This window comes from Polypterus senegalus, chromosome 2, assembly GCF_016835505.1.
Source record: "Polypterus senegalus isolate Bchr_013 chromosome 2, ASM1683550v1, whole genome shotgun sequence".
Classification (NCBI taxonomy): domain Eukaryota; kingdom Metazoa; phylum Chordata; class Cladistia; order Polypteriformes; family Polypteridae; genus Polypterus; species Polypterus senegalus.
In genome coordinates this window covers 259,326,335-259,350,472 of record NC_053155.1, presented here as the reverse complement: position 1 = coordinate 259,350,472, position 24,138 = coordinate 259,326,335, and the positions used below count along the sequence as shown (strand labels likewise).

Below are 24,138 nucleotides of genomic sequence, written 5' to 3'. Positions count from 1 at the left end.
ATACTCTGTATCTCTGTAGAATGGTGTATTAAAACTGCTCGAATAAGAAAGAGAACATTTAAAATAACGTTAGGATTGTCAATATACAGTAATTATTGTGTAGAGTGTGCAGTGTGCTAAGGTGTCATTCTTTCAATCAGTTGTGTTAAGTTCATTCAATTCATTTCTTCTCTTTCAGACATTGACTTTTCCACGGCTGTATTTAATGTTAGCTAAGGCGGCGCCAAAGTTTCTCTCTCAGTTTTGCTGAGTTTGTGCCAAACACCTTCAGCCGTGAATATTTAGCAGCAGTGTCAGTCTTGGATTGCCGCTGGCGGACGGCCTTATATGGGCAGGCACTAAATTCACGTGAGAGGCATAACTCCGCCTCCCACGGCCATCGAGCAGACGTCTATTATAGTATATGGATGAAAAAAGGTTCCAGTTATGACTATTACGCATAGAATGTCGAAATGAAACCTGCCCAACTTTTGTAAGTAAGCTGTAAGGAATGAGCCTGCCAAATTTCAGCCTTCTACCTACGGGAAGTTGGAGGTGGTAGTGAGTGAGTCAGTGAGTGAGTGAGTCAGTGAGGGCTTTGCCTTTTATTAGTATAAACTAGCAAAATACCCGCGCTTCGCAGCGGAGAAGTAGTGTGTTAAAGAAGCAATGAAAAGAAAGGGAAATTTTTTGAAAATAACGTAACCTGATTGTCAATGTAATTGTTTTGTCACTGTTGTGAGTGATGAGTGTTGTTGTCATATATATATATATATATATATATATTTACACACACACACATATACATATCTATACATATACACATATATATCTACATATATACAAACACATATATACACACATATACATACATACATACACATATATACACACACATATATATATATATATACATATATACACACACACACATATATATACATATACATACATATCTACATATATACACACACAGCTATTTCGTATCAGTGCAATACGCTGTTTGTTAAAAGGTTGACTCCGCTCTTACGTGCAATAACAAATCAAATCATTCAGTTGTCTTTGCTCATATGTCATTTTAGAGCTGGACGCCTGGCATCTTTTTGGCCACAGGTTCGTTTCTGTTTGCTGTGAGGTTCTGTGTTGTGGAGATTCTCAGGATGGATTGCAGGTGCTCATCAGTGAGGCGACTCCTGTGTGCTGTTTTGTTAGTCTTTATCACTGAGAAGAGCTTCTCACACAGATATGTGCTACAAACATGCACAAGGTTCGAGCCACATGTAGACTTTTTGTTCATCAAAGTCACCAAAGCGCCGTGCAAACTCAGTGCAGTGCGCTCAGTTTATCAGCAAAGTGCGTGTTGGGAACACCGTAGTGGCGACTTGGTTTAACAGTACTTGGCAACAGGGAAAGTGGGGCAAGGTGAACTGGTGCATTTGTGTCTCCCATAAAGCAGCTTCACTTGAAATCACTTTGTGATTGTGCACGGTTGAAGCGTCCGCTGAAGTGTCAGATTCTTATTTAATTATGCTGTTTTCTGTATCTTCTGAATTGCATTCAGGTTACCCTGATGCAAGGCAGCTGAAGCGCTGCATTATGGGATCTGTAGTTTATTGTGTTACCAGCGCTTCATATACCGGGCTTTAATAACAATAATACAGTATATAAAATGATCTCGCGGGCGGATATAATTACGCCGGGCGGATGTGGCCCGCGCCCTTGAGTTTGACACATATGGACTAAATAGAACTTGAAAAGATATGTTTTTCAAATGTGATCGCGCAATTCAGATAGAGTTGGCGCACTACAGCCTGCATGCCTCAATGAGTCATCCTCCCTCTCTTACTTTTTACCGTTCATCTAATGAATACACTGAGTATGTCTTTACCAAAACAATCATTGATGGGGAATAAGGTATCCATTATTCGAGTATGTAGAGCGGGATATATATATATACATATATATATATACCCGTGTCGCAGGAGAAGTAGTGTGTTAAAAAGGTAGAAAAGAAAAGGGAACATTTTAAAAATAACGTAACATGACTGTCAATATACAGTATTTGTTTTGTGAGTGTTACTGAGTGTTGCTGTCATCAAGGATTTGATTATCATTATTTCTTTCAATCAGGTTAGTATTTGTAGGATGTGTTGTGTTCAAGTTACATTCCGTGTTTGTCAATCGTTGTAAAGATGACAGGTTTCATTCATCGATTCGTTTCTTACTGCATCAATAAACAGCTCGTCTTCTTCTTTATCTGAGACCTGACACACTGCATGCACGGGTTTTTTACACTGTCTTCCTTTAGCGGGACATTGACTTTTTCCACCGTGTGCTTTGTTTCGCAGTAGCTGGATTTATGAATATGCTTATCAGGCCTTCATATTTTTGCTGCCTTTTCAATTGTGTAATTCGGTTTTGTTCAGCGCTCTTTGGAACTGTTGCCTTTTATCTGTGCACTCGTCAGTTCCGTGAGCCGCTTTCGGTGTACATGCATCGAAGGTTCCCAGCTGTGCTGGTGCCATCTCGTGCTATGTCCAGGCTGTATTTAATGTTACCTTAGTCCTGGCACTTAAAACTTTCTCTCGCAGTTTCGCTGAGTTTGTGTCAAACACCACCCTGACCATCTCATCTTCCTCTCCATAAGCACAGTCCTTCACCCGTGAATATTTACCCGTGGCAGTTTGCTATTGGATTGCCGCTGACGGACGGCCTTATATGGGCAGGCACTAAATTACAAGCGCCAGCGCAGCCTGTCTATGAACTTAATTTAAAGTGTAGGTTTACATCGTGCTTTGTTTCAGTAGCAGAACTCATGAATATGGTTGTATATGTCACTTTCGCTCGCTTCTTATTGTTTCGCTGCCTTCTCAATTATATAATGCATGTTTTCTTAAGCGCTTTTTTGAGCTCTTCCTGGTTTTCTATGTACTGCGTGATTACGTGAGAGGCGTGATGATGTCACCGAAACTCCGCCCCCACGGCGTTGAAGCTCATCTCCATTACAGTAAATGGAGAACTGCTTCCAGTTATGACCATTACGCGTAGAATTTCGATATAAAACCTGCCCAACTTTTGTAAGGAAGCTGTAAGGAATGAACCTGCCAAATTTCAGCCTTCCACCCACACGGGAAGTTGGAGAATTAGTGATGAGTCAGTGAGTGAGTGAGGGCTTTGCCTTTTATTAGTATAGATATATCCGAAACGGAGGCTGTGGGACGTCAGGAGTAGGGAGCCAGGCAGGGCCCTCCTCGCTGTCGCTTCTACGCAGGCATAGCCGCAGGGGAAAGCTAATGTGATATAAATAGCAGTGTTTTACACCTTCTGCTTCCTAATTTCAATGCCTCTCTCCTTGGTTTTGCCAACATAAAGGGAGAGGTTGCTTCTATTTCAGAAGACAGACTGTTGTGTTTAAAGATTGCTACAAGGGGAGTTTTTTTTTCCCAACTTTAACAAAAATCCTGCACCAAAAACTGCTTGACCTGCTATAAATGAATGTATGCCAGCATTGTCAAATAAGAATATTGCAATTCCAAAAGTGCAAAAAGTTATTCAAGAAGGAGCAGGACCTAACAGTATGTGAGCGATGAAATCAAAGTTTTTTTTTCTTTTACATTTAGCCTATTTATATATCTATCTATCTATCTATATATATATCATATATCTATATCTCTATATATATATATATATATATATATATATATATATATATATATATATATCTATATATATATATATATATATATATATCTATATCTATATCTATCTATATATATCTATATATGCATATTCAAAAGCACAGAAAAACAGAAAATGGAACTCAACATACAAGTAATTTTCTTAAACTGAAAATTTAAAACAATTTCATATTTGTGTATACTAGTACAGGGAGTTCCAAGTTTTTATGCAACACTAATGTGTCATGCAGTCTTTACCTGGAGAATTCCGGGAAGTAGCTCAGCAAAGTGCTTGTGCAGCAAGTTATTATTCTCATGGGACAGAACAAACGAGGCTGCAGCTCTTGCTGCCAGGGTTCGAATCTTGGAAAAGAAAATTAGTGTTGGTTACCTGGGAAAAACTTTATTAGCAAACACTAAAAATGAAAAATGTGTTACAACACACTATTGCAGTTACTACTTGGAGCAGAACTAAAGCCACAATTAGTTAACAATAACTGGATTTTTAAATTTTCACTGATTCATGACCATAATGTCATCTTCTTACAGTGGGCTCTTTCAATTTCTGGTAAAATGTTATTTATCCTATTTAATTGTGATTCTTTCTATACATGTCAGATTTTCTCTCTTACGCAGGGATGGGGTTGCTTTAAAAAAAGCTGCAAAAACCACAGGCTGGATGATTTCAAAAGTGCATAGCAACAATGCAGGTCTTGAATTTCTTCTTTTGCACTTAAAGCCATACATCATGATCACTATAGGTTTTTGGACTTTAGAATGTGTATGCTTTTGGGCACGTACCACATTTGCATCTGGAAGTTATAAAAAGTATGCTTTTTGATAGGGCCCACCTAAGTTTTGAATCCATCACTGCTAGATGTCAATCTTTGTTTATACAGTACCTTTCACAGACAGCATTAATACAAACGCTTTTCTGCCACATAATTTTGACCATAATAAAGGTATATGATCTTGACTGCATAATTGTAGTGACAAAAACTAAAAATTCAATTTACCTGGTTCTTTAACTTGCCTATGTAACAATACACCTCATTAAGTAAAACGATTCTACAGTATGCTCAAACCACTGATATGCCAATTTGATAAATTTGATGGAAAGAACACACTGTTTTCATATCACAAATTCACACAGCTGTTACATTAAAATTGCCTATTAAAAATCTTCATTTTCAAAGAAAGCACAAATGTGGAATAATTTGTACATGTAGTGTTTTGCACTGTTTATCATTATAAAGATCAAACTTTGATATTTGTGTTAAAAAATTTTATATAGCTCCTTGGCAATAACTTTTGTGAAATGCACAACTTATTTTAAAGACAAACTGACCTCCATACTCCACCTCAAAAGGGAAAATGAAAAAGCCTCTGTTGGTTACAAGAGTAAACAAAAGTAACGGTTAACAATATCAATACTTTGAAGCAGAATGTAAATCTCACCTGTGGATTTTCTTGATCCTGCATACACTGGGCCAACATACGCTTAATAACTTCTAGATAATGCTGCTGTTGGTTACCAAAAATTCCAGGAAAATTCCTGGGAGGTGTGGGGGTTGGAAGGGAAAAAAAAGTGAAAATAATTTTACAACTGTTGAATAGAATAAAGGAAAGATACAAACTATACCTATAATACACCAGGTGATAAAATTACAGACCGAAACAAAATATAAAATAGGGAATTAAAAAAAATAATCTTTCAGACAAATGCGCACAGCATCCCTGCAGTTTTTGAATACAGTCTGTTCCTACTGCCAATCATAAGATGTACTGCTGTACTGAACAAACGCTCACTGTCTACACTTGTACAAGAAGCACAAAGGTAAACCTGTACTGCTTTTTCCAGTGAAAGAAAACACTTTATTGCTAGTACAGAAAACCAGCAGCTCTGTGCTTTTTGGGATAAGACATTTTCAGAGATAAAGATTAATCTCTGATGCTGTTGACTGAACCCTCAAACAAACATTTTTATCTTTATTGACAATTTTTTCATGCATCGCTTGCAAAGATCCTTTCTGTAGTACAGTCAGTAAGGGCTTGGTTTCTTTTGATTGCTTGGCTGTACTTTGTTGCACAAGGCACATCTGAGTGGCCAATACATCAGCACTAAACAGTTTAAATGTTTCTGATTTCCACTTATCAGTCAAATACTTATCCTTGTTCCTTGGTTTAATTTGGATAAAAGGAGAAAAATCTGGCTTACAGTAAACATTACGCAAGAACATTTGCTAAAAACTTTGTTATTCTATAGCAACAATTCACATGATTTTATTAGTATTTTATTTTATCCAGGTCTACGACTTTAACTGTAATGTTCTTCCCAGTAAGCAAATGAGGGCTGATTACAACATATCTAATTAACATCCACGCAATAGTGACTTACTGTATTATTTATGTACCAGCCCAGTAAATCCCTGCATCCATTTTCTCTCATCTATCTACACTTTCATCAAAATACTAATAAAAGGGACTTTAGTGAAAACATCTAATACATATCTTATAGAAATAAATCAGTCAGCAAACACTAATATACAGAGAGGGAAATAAGTATACAACTTCTTAACATTTTTTTCAGTAAATAAATTTCCAATGAGGCTATTCACATGAAATTCTCACCACACATTCATTAACTCAAGAAACCCACAAACAAAGAATTCATAAAATTAAGGGCCATAAATTAAAGTATGTCTAAGAAAGTGGAACGACACAGGGAAAAGTATGGAACATGCTAATTTAATACTTGGTGGAGAATCCTTAGTTTGTATTAACAGCTTCAAGGTGCTTCTTGTATGAACAAACCAATTGTCTTTAGTACGGAGGTGTAATTTTCACCCAATCTTCTAAAGTGATTGTCTTTAAATCTTGACGAGTCCAAGGGGCCCTTTCTTATGAACCCTGATCTTTAGTTCTCCCACAAATGTTCAATTGGATTTAAGTAGGGTGATTCACTGGGCCACAACTTGATCTGACACTGCTGTTTTCAAATAAAGACGTGCTATAGCAGAGGTGATACCAACAGCAATATGCCTGTATAATGCCTCACTGGGACTGCCAAGTCAGAAATTTTATTTTCCTTGCTTTATAATCATTCTTGTGCATGTTCAGATCAAAGTCTGTGTAAGCTGTATATTTTTTATTTACTTATCTTCCTATTTATGTATTTGTTTATTTGAAGAGTTTCTGTAAAAAGCCAAGATTTCCCCCAAGGAAAAAATAATTTCTATCTTCCACATACATAATGTTTTGTACTTTGCTTCTAATATTATCTTGCAGTATGTTTTTTTTTGTCCTATGTTGCTGCTGGAACAAGGGAATTTACCTTTTGGTATCAGTAAAATACTTATTAAATCAAACAACAAATGACACTCACGCCTCACTAACTACAATAGTGCATCCAAAACAGACAGAACACTTCAATCCCATCCATATCTCTAAAAAGCAGTAACAGCACATAAATATGATTAATCAAAATGGACACCCAATTCCTATTTAGCATTAAAGACCATGATGTGGAGGGAAAAAAAGCAAACAGGTAAATATACAAGAAACATGAAAAGGACCATAAGAAAGAAAAAAAAAACCTGCTGTTAACCTCTTTCAAGGTGATGTGATGTTATAGCTCAATGTCAATGTAGCCATTAACACACTAACCTCCTTACTTCAAACGGCAATAGATTTAGCTGTCTTTGTGCATGTGAATCACTGATTATTCTAAACAGAATAAGATTGTAGAACAACTTATGGTAAGATTTCCACCTGCCTACCAAAATTTTTGCAACAACTATGAGTAAAGCAAGGCAAGAATTTAACAACAAAATAAACGGTGAAGTTGAGGAAAGGAGGAATCTATACCCTTGAGTTAAGAAGTGACCCTCACCAGACCATAAGACGAATCCACAATGATAGGACCAAAAGAAACATATGAAATGGTATGTCATCATTACGTGATTAGAAATAAACTGGTGGTTATAAGTTTGTTTTTTTTTTTAATAAAAAAAGGTGCTGCAGCTAAGGAGGAGAATAACCCCAAAAGCGGACTTGACAAAAATCATTTACAAAATAAAGAGAACCGAGCAGAACACACATCAGTAGAAGCAGCAAGAATGATGAGAAAAACGCACAAAAACAAAAAAGGAGATTACAGACTTTAATCAAGATACAGTAAAACAATTAAAATTTTAAGTAAAATTAAGAGGTGTAGGAATCTAGAATCACTCAATACTTCTCAAAAACATCTCTTAGGTTTCAGAAACCCCACAGACAGCATGAAGAATAGAAATATGGATACTCACTAATATTCAAACAATGATTATTGAAAATGGGGGACTGCTCATGAAGTTTTTGAATAATGCCCATCTACTTCTCTACCAGTTGCCAAATTTCAACTATGACAGGATGTGTTTTACTGACAGATCAGAAAAGGGGATCTCTGCTAACTGAAAACTTGCAGCTTTAGGTTTCTCGGGGAGCTGGGTTGGTGTGGAGAGAAAAAAAAACAAATAGGCGTGGAGGATTTGAAGGCAGCACTCTTTACCAAAGAATGAGAGAGTAAGGCAGATTGTCAATTTAAGAACTCTTTTGGTATTCTGTTTATGATGTGTACTGATTATTATGTAAATATTCGAGCATTTAACAATATTTTAACCAAAAAATATAAAGTGTTTTGCATGTTTTGAGCACCTGACTGGATAATAGGCACATGGATTATGTGGCACAAGTCAACAGAAACTTTTTACCCCCATGGAAGCTATTCACATCATATGTTATTGTACAGCATTAGTCACTATTGTCTTCTATTATATCAAACTTGTTTCCCTGCATTCTGCATGAAAACAGGAGATGAAAAATAATTCTTAGCAATATCTACAAATTGCATGGGATGACAATATATAGAAAATATTTGGGTAGAGTATTTCTTTATGTGAAAGACGTTCCAAAAGTTTTCACACTTCTGTTTTAACTATTTATTAAGAATTTCAAAAACAAATGACTTCACTTTTCTAAATAGTCACTTTCCTTTTCGATGCAATTCTCCCAGTGCCGTACCAACTTTTTAATGCTATCAGCAAAAAATGTTTTTGGTTGAGTATAGCCACTGATGTACCGCTGTTTCACATCATCATCACATGTAGCTGGATGTCTGGAGCGCTCTGCATTCATCACACTAGTATGGCCATTTTCAAAAATTTCAATCCACTCATAGAAGACTCTATGAGAGAGAACTTTATCCACATACTGAGCACACAAAATCCAATTCCTCTTTGATGTAGTTTAGAAGCTTTGCAGTCATCTTCACCACAGGGCAACAACTCTTATACTGAACTGCAAGGGCAGCCAGCTTGCCAGACAGAACTAGTCACATGACACTCATAGACATGACCAATTACTAGTCCTACCACCTTCATTGTTTCCAACGAAAATATAAAAAGTGTGGAAACTTTTTGAACATCCCTCGTATTATCTTCAAGACGAATGACAAAACAGTGCTATATTATTATGCTAAAAGAGCAACAGCAAAATTGCCAGTTCTCAACTAAATTGTTCTAAATGTTGATCTAATAAATAGGTTTTAACTTGTGTCTTTTTCCACTAAAAACACATTTAGAAACTATAGATTTTACACAGTAGCAATAAACATTAGGAGGGAGAGAGAATGAAACAATGGCACTGACAAAATTAAAACAGGAAAAGAGTGGTTTTCACAACTGCTAAGTGAAATTCAAGATAAAGCCATGTGTGGCCATGAATACAGTAATTCTTATGCCTTGCAGGATGGAAAATTAAGTTGCATATCAAATTCAAAAGGCCCTGATGTACCTGAATTAGAGCCTGCAATGATAATACTAATTGGTGTTTTAGATTTAAAGGAAAACGGGCAGATTAGCTCCACTGAAATTTACAACCAGGGTTGGGAACAAATGAAGCATGTAGGTTCATTAATATTTTGAAAGTCTGCTGAAACACTCGCGAGGAATTAAAAAAAAAAAATCTGCACATTATGTTGATAAGTATTGGAAGGAGTCAATGCAACAGAAACTGTCAGAGATACCTGTCACAGCACCAAAAGTAGGGACAAGGACAACAATGACTATTGTTCAACTTAATTTGAAAAGTGTGAGAAATGTTACATTTACTCAGTACAAATCCTGAAGGGAACAAACTAGTTTTAAACATGTTAATACATTTTAAAACAAAAGCTGATATGGTGAAATATTTGCCAGGCATTCGACCAATTTAACTGCTCAAATTCATTTTCATCCTATACTGACATAGAGGGTGGAAGGGTTGAAGGAGGAGGCAGCAGCAGTAATTATTAGCATTAAAGATTTCTTGCCTCTTGTGATGGTTTAATCTTGTATTAAAATAATGCTCCAATTTATTCCCATTAAAATTAGTTTACTATGACATCACATGTGAAATGTATATTTGTAGAAAATTATTGAACTTTAGGATTCTGGACCAGAATAGGAAAAGTCCACCAAAACAGGAAACAAAAAGAAGTAATCACATCCACAGCTCACAGTCTCAAACAAAACATGCAACTTTTCTACCATTTAATGTTACAGAAACTCAAAGAATGACAATACTGGACACAAAAACTTTTCATTCACAAATACAGGAAGAGGTATAGATGTAATTAATATATCTCTCTTTTGTCTATAGAACTCATTTTATCATTGGCACTTATCAACTTTTGGATTTCTTACCTGTTTTCAAATTAATGTTAAGAACCAAAATAAACTGTTTTGTTTAAGTCACCTCTCATTTCATTGAGAGGTTAAAATTTCAATATGGCTTATTTAATAAACTAAATGTATTTTAGATCTCCATAAATAAGCTGTGATAATCACTTTTGGAGTGTTAAAGGTGGATTAAAAAGGTTTCAGTGGGTATAGGGTGGGGATATGTCAGAAAAAGAAAAAACAACATAACGTGCATGTTATTACTATAAGGCTGGCTATTGTTTTACTAACCTATTTCATAGCCTTGCAGGCAAATCACAACTTGCTCTTGAATTGTTTCCAATTTCCAATAATGCCCTCCACACTGTTGAGATGTATGCAGATATATCTATGTATATATATATTTAAATTAATCTTTCACTTCAATTGCAAAAGTGCAATATTTGGCAAATCCTTCAGGTCCTGTCCACACAGGTGTTCAACTATTGGTTAAATGAATGAATTCGCTCTGATCAAACTAGGCAGTTAAGTTGCATTTTGTAGTGGTGCTTAATTGACTTCAATATGATGTTATATTCTCATTCACTTGCCTCTGGTAAACACCAACCTGCAGCCCAGATTGCAGTTTTGTGTATTTACCTGTAGAGGGTAGTTATCAGACAGTCTAGTGTTTTAAACTGTGGGGTTTGAGGTTAACGCTTCATTGGATTTGCAAAAAATGGATCAGTTGGCTTTGTTAGACCTGAACATTGACCTCCTTGCATTAAAAATCCTCCTGATACGATGACAGAGAAAACTTCACCACCGATACAGGGTTCACCCTCTGACTGCAAAGTGTGCATTATCTATGAAGAAATTCGAAAAAGAAAAGCTCCTACTTCACCATATTACATGCCAGTCAACCAAGATACGTGTCACTGATAGCTCTGAAGAGCTGCTACGTCACTTTGAAGTAAGCAATCATACAAACAGTTCTCGTGTATGTACTCACCCAAAAGCATTAATGATCCATAGTAGCTAAAGTTACATCATTAGCACAAACCTACAAACCGTTTCAAATTCATTATCTTGATGATAATGTGCGCAAATGTGTATACATACATACATATACATATATATACATATATACATACATATATACACATATATACACATATACATATATATACATATATACACATATATACACACACACATATACATACATATACACATACACACATATACACATATATACATATATATATATACACATATATACATATATATATATAGATAGATAGATAGATAGATAGATAGATATGAGAACAACACTCATATCAATGACAAAACAATTACATTAACAATCATGTTAAATTATTTTTAAAATTTTTCCTTTTCTTTTTAACGTACCTTCTTTAACACACTACTTCTCATGCTGAGCCTTGGTATTCTGGTATATATATATATATATATATATATATATATATATATATATATATATATATATATATATATATATATATATATATATATATATATATATATATATATATATACTTTGTATATTAGCTAGCAAAATACCCGTGCTTTGCAGCAACCTTTTTAACTTGAGGGAAAAGTTCGGCCCTCCAGTTGTAATATGACCAAACTCTGTGCTGAGCTTACTGTTGAGCATGCAACGTACAGTTGGCCATGTGAAAAGTAATCTTGTTTCAAATCTCACAGCTTGGACTGCTGCTGTCATAATCGTTTTGAGTTTCATGGTTTGTTTCAGTTACGACAGTATTTGTAGGACTTGTTGTGTTGAAGTGACATTCGGCATCTGTCAAGCGTTGTAAGCATACAACCGGTTTCATCAATAACTTCACATACAGCTTTTGAGAGTTTAAACATTCATAAACATCAAAGTGTCCACTGCTGAAATCGTCACCTGTGAATCTAAGATGTTTAAGAGGCATTGGCGGTTGTCCAAAGATGTAAAATATTTGGCTATTTTGGTACACTTGAAAACGACAACCGAACAATCCTTTCTCCTTGAGTACACCCGGTCAAGATAATGGCTTCGATTAAATTTTTATGCAGGGCTTTGACTGATAACATTACTCATGAGGATTTTTGTAGAAATTGACAGCAAGAAAAAGCTGCATGCAATGTTTTTTCATGCCATCCAACCAAAGTGAACTGGTGAAAGCCTGTATGGACGATCTGATTCACTGCAATGAACAGAAAAAACGTTCTGCATTCAATCCGTACTCACTTCACACTACAGATGGTAAAAAAATTCTCAGTTCAGAGGTCTGTGTGGACTGTCATTATGACCAATTAAAAAAGTGTAGTGCTTTTTTTCTTCTCTCTTCTGAATAAAGGTGGTAGACGGTCAAAAAGATTCACTTAAAATAATATTTGTAAAAATCAGTTTTATGTGGCAGGCATTCACAGAGGCTTACATTTCAGAAAAAGACCCTTCAACTAAGTTTTGAATTGGAACTTACCAGAAAATATGTAGCGCTGCCTCTCGCAGTCCCACATTCTGCGAATTAACTGAATCAAAAAGAAATTTCAGGATATCTGGCCATTGGTTATTCCCATCATCATCTATGAAATGAGAGAGAGAGAAAAAAAAAAAAACACAAATCCAAATATAAGTCTGCAGTTTGCAAACAAAATGCAATAACTGAAATTAACAAGTCTTTAATATAAATGCTATGAAATCAAGCAGATTTACACATTATAAATATGATTTTTGAGGCTTAATTTTGTATACTAAGTCCATAACCGAGTAAACATGGCAAAAGATGGCTTTAGTTTTTAGGAAGAATTTGCAATGAACTGAGGAGGAGGAGGAGAAGGAGAAGAAGAAGAAGAAATTTTATTTATACAAGGCGCCTTTCTGAGAACTCAAGAACATTGAACAAACCATAAATAAAAAGACATATTATTGACAACTTAAAACATCAGGAAAAAAAAAAAACAGAAGATATAAAAATGAAAACCAAACAAAGCCATTGTAATCATAAAGAAAAAGCCATTTTAAACAGATGCGTTTTAAGTTTATATTTATAGGTTGAAAATTATTCAATATTTCTGAGAACAGTAGGTAATGAATTCCAGAGCTTGGGAGCAGAACAGCATTTAATCATTTTTTTCTGTATTCAACAAAAGAATTTTTAAAGTTACATTTTAAATAAACCACGTTTAACTCGCGCCACAAACAGACTCGCTTGTTTTATGCAAATGCTCATTTAGACAAGCCAGATTTATTTTGGAACAAAGTGCTTTGGACTGATGAGACAAAAATTGAGTTATTTGGTCATAACAAAAAGTGCTTTGCATGGCAGAACACCACCACTGCACTCCAAGAAAAACATCTGCTACCTACTGTCAAATTTGGTGGAGGTTCCATCATGCTGGATGGCTGTGAGGCTAGTTCAGGGACTGGGGCCCTTGATAGATTCAAGGTTCGGATGAATTCAACCCAACATAAACAAATTCTTCAGGGTAATGTTCAAGCATCAGTCACAAAGTTGAAGTTACGCAGGGGTTGGATATTCCAACAAGACAATGACCCAAAACACATTTCAAAATCTACAAAGGCATTCATGCAGAGGGAGAAGTACAATGTTCTGGAATGGCCGTCACAGTCCCCTGACTTGAATATCATCAAAATCTATGGGATGATTTGAAGCATGCTTGGCAACCATCAAATTTAACTGAACTGGAGAGATTATGTATGGAAGAATGGTCAAAAATACCTCCATCCAGAATCCAGACACTCATCAAAGGCTACAGGAGGCATCTAGAGGCTCTGAGATTTACAAAAGGAGGCTCAACCAAGTATTGATGCAATATCTCTGTTGGGGTGCCCAAATTTATGCACCTGTCTAATTTTGTTATGATGCATATTTTCTGTTAATCCAATAAACTTAATGTCACTGCTGATATACTACTGTTTCCATGAGGCATGCCATATATTAAAAGGAAGTTACTACTTTGAAAGCTCAGCCAATGATAAACAAAAATCCAAAGAATTAAGAGGGGTTCCCAAACCTTTTCATATGACTGTATATGCATTTGTCTATGACTAAGTCTGATATCTCATTACAAAGGATGTAAAACACCAAACTAAGAGTCTAGGTCTTAAGAGACAGAACTGTTGTAATGCCAACAAGTTTATGGTTCAAAATTACCTTATGGAATGTCATGTTAAACATCCTGGCTGCTAAATATAGACTGGGGACATTTCATGACCCTCACAAATTTGAGTACTAAGACACTTATTGGGACACATCATTCTAAAAGAGAGACTCCTGTTGCAAGTCCTGCCAAGTGCATTAAATATTTTAAATACTTTATATGCAAAAGCAATTAACACTAAACCAAGTCCATTGCATTAATTACAATAGAAGCAGAATTTTAATTTATCGTTTTATCCTTACTCAATCGGCATACAGATGAATAGTAATACACTGCAAAACTTTTATGCCTGTATTTATATGTTTACATAGACAGTACACTTAAAGCATATGAACTTTGATTTTTTTTTTTAAATGTACACCCAAAACACCACCACACAACACTAGACTACCCAGTTCCATAAATGGCTTAAATATGCCCTTAAAATTAGCAGCCACAAAGCAGAAAGATGTTAAAAGCATCAATTATAGGGAATTCCTAACCTAAAAATACAGTAGAGTCTCGCTTATCCAACATTCTGTATTATCCGACGTCCTACCGCAAAAAAAAAAAAACATACGCATCAATCGGCAACAAGAACTGCAAGTTGCGAGCGTGAGCATAGTCTTTTTTATTTTGCTCCCGACTCTGCCGCAGCTAATTACAGTAGAACCTCGGTTTGCAAGCATAATTCATTCTGGAAATGTGCTTGCAGTCCAAAGCACTTGTACAGTATATCAATGCAAATTTCCCCATAAGAAATAATGGAAACTCAGATGATTCGTTCCACAACCCAAAACTATTCATATAAAAATGATTAATACAAAATATAAAGTAAAAATACATAAAGCAAATTAACCTGCACTTTACCTTTGAAAAGAATCATGGCTGGTGTGAGTGAGTTTCTAAACTCTTGTGGGATTCCACCCAACAGGACGACACGCGGAAGAGTGTCCCAAATCAATCGCAGTCTCCCAGCGCTGTAGCAGTTTGATGTAAAAGCCAATCCAAAAAGATCGCGGACATGCTATACGCGCCTGCCGTTGATGGGTGATACAAGGAACAAGGGACATTATAAATGCGCTGGACTCAGTATTACTTTCCCCCCAACCCGGCCTGACTGCTGTGTCTGTGTATAGGAGAATGAAAGATCCCGCTACATTAAATAACCTCGCTGTTGCTGTTTCAAGTTTAATAAAGCTGGTGTTGTTAAAAGTACTGAGACTCAGCTTCGAGTTTTCGGGTGCAAGACAGGGACTCGCACGTCACAGCACAAACACACAAACACACACACACACACACACAGTCACAATGCTGTAGTAAACCGTATACGCTCGTACGGATGTTGACTATATGAGTGATGGAGTTAAGGCTAGAAACTGCAATTACATTGAGTAACAAGAAGCAGCTACAGGAATCGACACAATGCTGCAAAGATGGTGAGACTTTGCAGCGAAGAAATGGCACTTATCAGGAAAGCAGACTACGATCAAAAATGTCTTCAAGTAATCATAGGACTGAACTTTTTAAGTACAGTACATACAGTATTTAACGTCAGACAATTCTGTAACTGTAAGTTCATTTTTTCAGTTAATTTATTTGGTTGTTTTGTTGTAAAACATGATTATTAGGTTCGTAATGTGTAAAATTATAAATACTTTGATGTTTAATAGGTTTTTCTTAACACCTGCCATTATCCAACATTTTCGCTTATCTGATGTTCGGCTGGCCCGTTTATGTCGGATAAGCGAGACTCTACTGTATATATATTTTTTAATAGGTTACTTAGCCCATGCACTTTGCAGTGACTGCTGAAAAAAAAAAAACAACCTCATGTTTTTATACAGAATGGAAAGAAAAAGGTGTGTTATAACAGAACTCTATGGTAGCCAGTGTTATACAAAGGCTTAACGTGAAAAACCTCCACAGGGTTTGGTTTGGGGGGTCAGGGGAGCAGCAATCTTGCATCAGTCAGGTCACATAATCCACATGTCTGTTATAAGTCGTTATGCTCTTAACATGCAAACTGCAAGCTTTTAAGCTAAAATAGTTATATAATTATTTTCTGAATAATCAGTACATACTTAAGCAGGAAACAAAGCCTCAAGGGATTGACTTTTTGAACTGAAGACAAGACCATTGACCAATGAATGACGTTAAGAGGTGGGTCTTCAAATCAAAAATTCCATGGTTTTAGTTTCCTCTGTTTACTGTGACCTGAAAATATTAAATGGAAAATTCCAAAAATAATTGATTTGTAAGTTTTAATTTGCATTCCATTCTGAGTAAAATGTTTTCACCACATTGGATGCACAGTGCCACGATCACCTCTTCACATTCCATGTGTTGCAAAAACCCAGTGCCTGCTAGGAGGGTTCAGGGACATCATTTCTGCCATGCAGACACATTCATTCAGGAGAGAGAGCACAAGTATAATAATGTTCAATCTGTCATATTATTTAACACTGATAATGTCTTATTGTGCATAATCTATCAATTAAACTTTATCATAGGTATGTATGTAAATGAAAAGAGACACATATAGGTTTCACTACTATATGTTGTGGGTCCTGTAACATATCACTGATTGATACAAGGTCAGGGTGGAAATTACATTACTGCACTGAACAACTTGTAAACACTGCTCACTCTCCCTAACTGTTTAATGTAGGGTATAACAAAACTCTTTATCCATTACCATGCTAATTACAGATCATAATACTGTACATATAAATATGTATATTATACATATTGTAATGTTTCTAAACTCTTTAGGAGCTTCCCCCAACAGGACAACACGTCGAAGAGCGTCCCAAAGTGTGATCTCTGCATCTGTGGAAGACCGCTTATCCGTTGTCAGGGCAACCACAGGCTCCCAATGCTGCAACAGCTCACCACAAAAGCAAATCCGAGCTGAACTCAGTCAAGCTATAAGCACTGTCGGTGATGCATAGTAACATTATAAATGCAGGGAACAGTATTACTTGGCCACTAACCTCCCGGATTGCTGCGTCTGTGTACAGGAGAGTGGTAGATCCCGCTACAATAAATAACTGTGCTGTTCCTGTTTCAAGCTGAATATATATTCAAGAATATAGCCAGTTTTGCTGAAGTATTGAGACTCAGCCTCATGTTTTGGGGTACAAGACAGGAACTCACACATTACAATATACTGTTTTAGGACTTTAATTTGTAATGGTTCCAAAGTATGTATTTGTATATATGCACTTGTTCTTGTTTGTAACTGTCTGTATAGTGAGTGCAGGTATTTATTGTATAACAATTAGCAAGTACTGAATTTGTGGTCAACTTTGTAGCTGTTACCCGGAGATAAGTAATCATTAATTAAATTGAAAACGAGTATTAGGCTTTTAAGTAGCAGTATAAACTGGCAAAATTCAGCATGACAGGAACAGACTCCAGGTTCTCTAAACTGAACTAAATAAAGTGGACTAGAAAGATGAATGATCAGATTGGGTAATTTGCAAATGAACACTGTTACAGCAATTGATTTTTATGTTTTGGGATTAAGGATTAACTTGGTCTTTTGGGTAAATATTTCCCAAATGTTGTCCAAATTGACATGTTAGAAACACTTCACTAATCACAAGATCTAAAAAAAAATTTTCAAATTTCATTACTTAATCTTTTTTTTTTTCATAAATGCAAAAAAAAAAAACAAAAAAAAACACACATTTAGAGAGTACAGTTGCTCTATCATATAAATTGTGACCTAATGTACATAGTATGTATGTAATTCAGTGTGTGCAGAGTTGTGGTACTGTGCTTTTATTTTTTGGCTGCAGAGGGTAATACCTCCTTAAGGCCTGATTCGATTCAATTCCGATTTACAACGCCCCGACTCAATATCGATTTTATCTTGACGGAACTAGCATGTACGGATATATTTGAAGTGGTGGCTTTTTTTTTTTTTTTAATATAAAAGATTACTTAACCTTGGAATTTAAAAAAAAGAATGATAACAAATGGCTGCAAAGCAAGCATACAAGAAACAAAAAGGGCTGTGGAAGCAGTACATAAAACCTCTGACTCCAACTCCTCTGTTTGTAATTACATTGATATATGGTGATTGAAAGCACACAACACACAAGGTACAAGGCATTTTATCACTGCCAAATACAGCTTCAATATTGTGTAATATTTAATACATTTTATGTCTACAGATTCAAAATGTTTAATAAGTTTACTTTCTGGTATTATCTGTGTGTAGCTCTTTGGTTACCTTTAGTTTGGCTTCTGAGTAAAATGCCTGTTCTAGTGGTGTTAGTTCATTTGCTACGTCTAGTTGGACTGACTTCTTGCAATGAGCCAGCTCTACAATCTAATTCCTAATTGATTGCTACACGAGCACTGCTGCCATTCAAATAGACTTTTGACATACATTTTTAAAGTAGTTGCTATCAAGTCTCATTTCAACTTGTACTGACTGCTGAGGATCTGTTTGCCGAAATGGTAGTATTTGATGTGTAATAAGGAATATACTATATACAAAATGTACAAGTTACTGAAATGACAGCAGAACTTCTGCCTGAATGTGCTGCCTGTAAAAACAGGTTAGGTAGGCTATCATCCCAGAGGGAATTTACTGCAGCAGTAAAGTACAAAAGCAGAAGACATTGTTACAGAGATCGAATAGGTAATCAAAGATACAACACTTTCCAACCAATTTATTGTATAAACATACACTCAAGATTAGTACAAAGAAAAATAAGTACTTTCAACACTACACAATATTACGGAATTTAACATTTAGCAGCGTCCCTATTAGTAACAGAATTTAAAATGCTTATAGCTCTTGGAATAAAAAAGTTCTTAAACCTGTTGCTTTTTGGATACCTAAATCTGCAGCCTGATGGTAACAGCTGGAATTTAGAGAAAAAGAGGATGACACCTGCCTGAAAGAACTGAGACGGCTTTCTTACTAACCTGTTTGCATTACATTTCAGAGATAGAGGTCTACAGTGAATCAATAATTTTACTAGTAATTTTTTTGAAACTTGTTAAGATGGTTTATATTCTTATGACTGAGGTTTCCAAACCAACAGGTAAAAGCAAATGTAAATAATTCCTTTACTGGATCCATTTTTACATTAAAAAAGGCTTTGTTCACTTTAAAACAATTGAGTTTGCTAAGAAAGAAAAGTCATGAATTGTCCCTTTTTAAAAATTTGCTCCGTGTTAAGATCAAAGTTTAGATTGTCATCAATGATTGTTCCCAGATGATATTTTTATTGCTCCACAATCTCCACTGTCTACCCTTTAATTAAGGTAGAGACAGTGGATTGTGTGGGGCACCTGAAATCAACCATTACATCTGTCGTCTTAGAAATATTTTGTCATAAACTGGAGTGATCACGCCATTGAACAAACTCATTGACAACAGGTCCATGGCTTTGTACCTTAATTGTAAAAGACTCACAATGACAAAGTCTTCTGCAAATTTCGGGCAATGAGACGTTAATGACACTGATCTAAAGTCACTTAATGCTTTGAGGTGTGCAGTCTTTGCCAATGAAATAACAACTGCCCATTTCCATAGGCTGGGGACTTGCTGTGAATTTGAAATACAGAGTGGAATATTGGAGAGAGCTCCTCTGCACAGCAGTGAAGCAGACAGCCACTTATTCTGTCTGGGTCGTCCAAGCTTTTTTTTTTGATATTTTATTGTTTAAGGACCACTCTGACATCTTTCTGGTCAAAAAAGGCCAACTCCTGGCTCCAGCCCTTAGTCTGCTCTTTTGTTGACTTGCTTCTGAAACAAAACCCTGTGTTTCAAATCTTGACTAGAACTCATTCAAGTTATACACCAACTGATAGTTTTGACCACTGCCAGTTGAACTCAACTATTGATTTCTGTATGAATGTCAGCCATAATGAGTCCAGGTGATTCAGTGAGCACTGCCCAAGAAAATGAATATAAATGAATAAACATGATTGTGATGAAAATCTGTGGAATTTCTCTAGTCAGATACATGGGGCACAACATGACAGAAGTTCAATATCTTTCATGCACACTTTTTCTCTAGCCATCATCATTTTACAGCAGTTTTATATGTGACTTGCTGCACTGTCACAAAATATTCAGAAAACAGAAATGTGATGTCTCTTTCATGAACTAAATCAGAAAGGTAACCAAAAAAAAAAAAGCTCCAACTTTCGAAATCGTTAACTCAATCCCTGAATGCACCTGTCAGTTACATCAAACAGTTTTATTTTTTTATAGTAAGTTACAAGATGTAATTATTTTACCACAATTACAAGTAAGCAAATCAAAAAAAGGAGCTTTTGGTACTTGTTTTACTTTTTACTAATTTCCGAGTTTTAAATGTGTCAATGTGTGTGAGATTTATATTATTGTAACTTTAAATTACAATGTACGGTATTTGACTTGGAATATAATGCAAAAATGTAGTACTACAGTTTTAAGGTTCGTCTGGCCCCCCAGCCAAAATGTCAGACTCCACCCAAGGTTTGCTAACATTTTAACTAGACTGGGTTGGGGAGACTAAGGAAGACACACACAAACAAAACAGTGAACCCGACCTACAGATAAATCAATTGAAAACAGAAAGTAACTTTCTGTCAAAACAATCTTACTTTTTGAAGCAGCAACCAGTTTAGTTGACAGAAACAAAGCATACAAAATAATTAACCTAGACTTTCAAAAAGTATTTGATATAGTCCCACACCAATGATTTATTCTGAAACTAGAAACAGTAGGCATCAGAGGTAAACAACAAAACTGGATTTCTACTTGGTTAACCAGCAGGAGACAGAGTACAGAAAACAGGAGAATACTCCACAAGAAGTAAGGTCAACAATGGAGTCCCTCAGGGATCTATCCTTGGACTACTATTTTTTCTGATGTATTTTAATAACACGGATTTTGGTATAGTTAGTAAACTTATCAAATTCACACAACTGGAGGAACAGAAGACATGAGGCAACAAAAAATTCAGAGACCTGGACAAGCTTCAGAATTGTGTGGATACCTGGAAAACGCAGTTTAATATAGAAAAGTGTGAAGTGCTACACATGGAGGGGTATATGTTGAAAGAACATTTTCATCAGCTAAGCAATGCGGAGAAATAATTCAAAAGGCAAATACAATGTTAGATCATAAAAACTGTTGAATTTAAGTCAATGGATGTTCTTCTCAAACTATATAATGCACTTCTAGGACATCTGGAGTATTGTGTGCAGGTCTTGGTTCCACATAAGAAAGACAAAGCAGCACTTCGATGCACTCCTCTTCACAGCTTCAAGTGCATCCCAGCACTTAGACATGTTCTACTCTGACAGACTCAGAGAAGTAAACCCGTTTAGACTTTAGCAGAGGAGACTCCTTGGGGACCTAATCCAGGCCTTCAAAATCCACAAAAGCATTGATAAAATAGATCCAGCAACGTTCTTTCAGATTTAAGGAAGAATCACATACTTTAGGACACCAAGTGTTCTCGTTTGTCAAATCTCTTATGCTCTATTTTCTTAGCAAAGTTGATTAACTGTTGAAAAATGTACATAGCAATACCCTGGCAACTGCCTCAACAGCCTCTGAAAGGATGTTTAAAATTACATGACTTGTTAGTAACGCAGGGAGAGTACGACTACATTTAAAAATCTTTAAAGTTATCTGATTCTAAAAATGAACAAAAACCTGAGTGGCTTCAGATCAGAATAAGAGGACAAAATAGTTGTGAAGAGAGGGGGACTAAGAAGAAAGGGGTGGAAGGCATAAAGATAAGTAGTAAGATAATTTAGAAAGTGGTGGATAGTTAAAAAATGTAAAAATGGTAGGAAAATATGATAAAAAAAAGAGAAAAGACTGAAGGGTGGGAGGAAAAGACAAACTGCTTTTTTGCACAGCTACACTACAAAAGTACACTGCTAGTGTTGTTTCATTTTAATAAGATTTGCTTATCCAAAAAGAAAAAAAACAAAAACAAAGCACAGTAGATTATTTTCAGTTTGGAAGTACTTTTTTTGATTGTGATTTTTGGTTTGTGCCACTGCAGCTGTATAGGGAGGTCCAGATCTAATTATGCAACTTTTAATGCAATGCAGGAAAACAAGACAAAATAGTTTGAAATATCTTGTAACAAACGAAAATGGACTTACATTGAATTAATTCACTGATTTTCCATGTAATGTCCCACTTGTCCTCCATTCAGTTGGATACAAGCTCGGAGTAATAAACTTAATACGTTATAGCATAATGAAAATTGCATAATTAGATCTGGACCACCCTGTAGCTTTGGTTGATTAAAAAAGTCTATTCTCATTTTTTGCATATTACAAATACTAATATACAAACTATCTGAAATGGATTTAAAATGGGCTAACTAGATATGAAATATATTCTAGTGCAGGCATGTCAAACTCACTACCATTGGTGGGCCGCTACAACTGCCATACGTGCGTCTGTGGGCCACATTGTATCAAATACTATTATACTATTATACAAAGTTACTGTAGCTTTCTTTCCAATACTGAAAACTTTAAAAAAATATATAACACTTAAAGTTTAAAGAAAAGCAATTTATTTCCATACAATTTCCGTACAACAGCATACAATTAGAATCTTAGCTTTGTGGTCTATGGCCGGCTTGTCATCCCGGCCAAAACCCCCAGGCGGAGCTCTCCCTGCAGCATGGAGGGGCCCCCGAATACCAGCAGGGAATCCTGGACTATGGAGATTTCCTTTACAGCCCTGCTGGATACCACAGGGGCCAACAGAAGACGCTGCAGGGAGGACTAGAGAATCATATGTGCCCTATATCCTGATAGTACGTAATAGGTAAAGCGACAGGGGAAATGACGTGCTTCCGGGATGAAGACGACGACTTTTTAACTGACCCGGGTCAGGAAATATAAAAGGATGATGGGAAATCTCAGACGTCGAGCTGAGCTGGGTGGAAGGGTGGCAATGACTCTGGGAGTGGTGGAGTGTTTAATATTGATTATTGGTATTGTATTAGATGAGTATTGTGGAGTGGAGGGTGCTTTGTGCACTGTTTAGTTCAAATAAATTCACAATTTGGACTTTTATCTGGTGTCTGACGTTTGATCAGAGGATTCAAGAGGACGATAGTGACGGCTATCTGTCACAGCTTCTTAGCTAGGTCCTTATATAGGAGTCTTACAGTCTGAGATCTGTTTCTTTTGTCCCGACATTTGGCATCTCTTGTTAGTAACCAGTTCGTTAATATCAGGCTTGAAATCTTGTGCAGCTGCAACTTTTATGAGGGATGAAAAGTGCTCGACAGTAAGTCTTGAGCGATGTGGGGTTTTGGTAGCTTTCATTAACGAAAACAATTGCTCACAAAAGTAAGTGCTTCCAAACATAGACAGTACTCTCAAAACCAACTTACAGATCTGCACAAAGGAGGATGGCAGGTAAGCATACAAGCCTGGCACACCAACTTTGTTGTATTCTGCCTTCAGAATAGAATCTGACGGCAGTTCAATCAATTCCATTTGGATATTCTCAGGCACATTCTCAACATTGTAAGAGTATGGTGACGTAAAAAGCGCAAAGTTCTGTTCGTATGAACTGAAATCACAAAAACGCTCACCGAATTAATTGCTCAGTAATTCAAGTTGGAAAA

The 24,138-nt window shown here is 36.0% G+C and overlaps 1 protein-coding gene across 1 annotated transcript in view; it reads right to left on the bottom strand.

Annotated features, from left to right (window-relative positions):
• kpnb3 (karyopherin (importin) beta 3) overlaps positions 1-24,138 on the bottom strand; it is a 125,222-nt gene that overhangs the window by 62,360 nt on the left and 38,724 nt on the right. The window contains exons 4-6 of the mRNA XM_039745421.1: positions 12,829-12,931; positions 5,115-5,211; positions 3,915-4,019 (exon numbers count right to left, since the gene is read on the bottom strand). Coding sequence (XP_039601355.1) covers positions 3,915-4,019; positions 5,115-5,211; positions 12,829-12,931 — 305 coding nt within the window. The remainder of the gene's footprint in view (positions 1-3,914; positions 4,020-5,114; positions 5,212-12,828; positions 12,932-24,138) is intronic.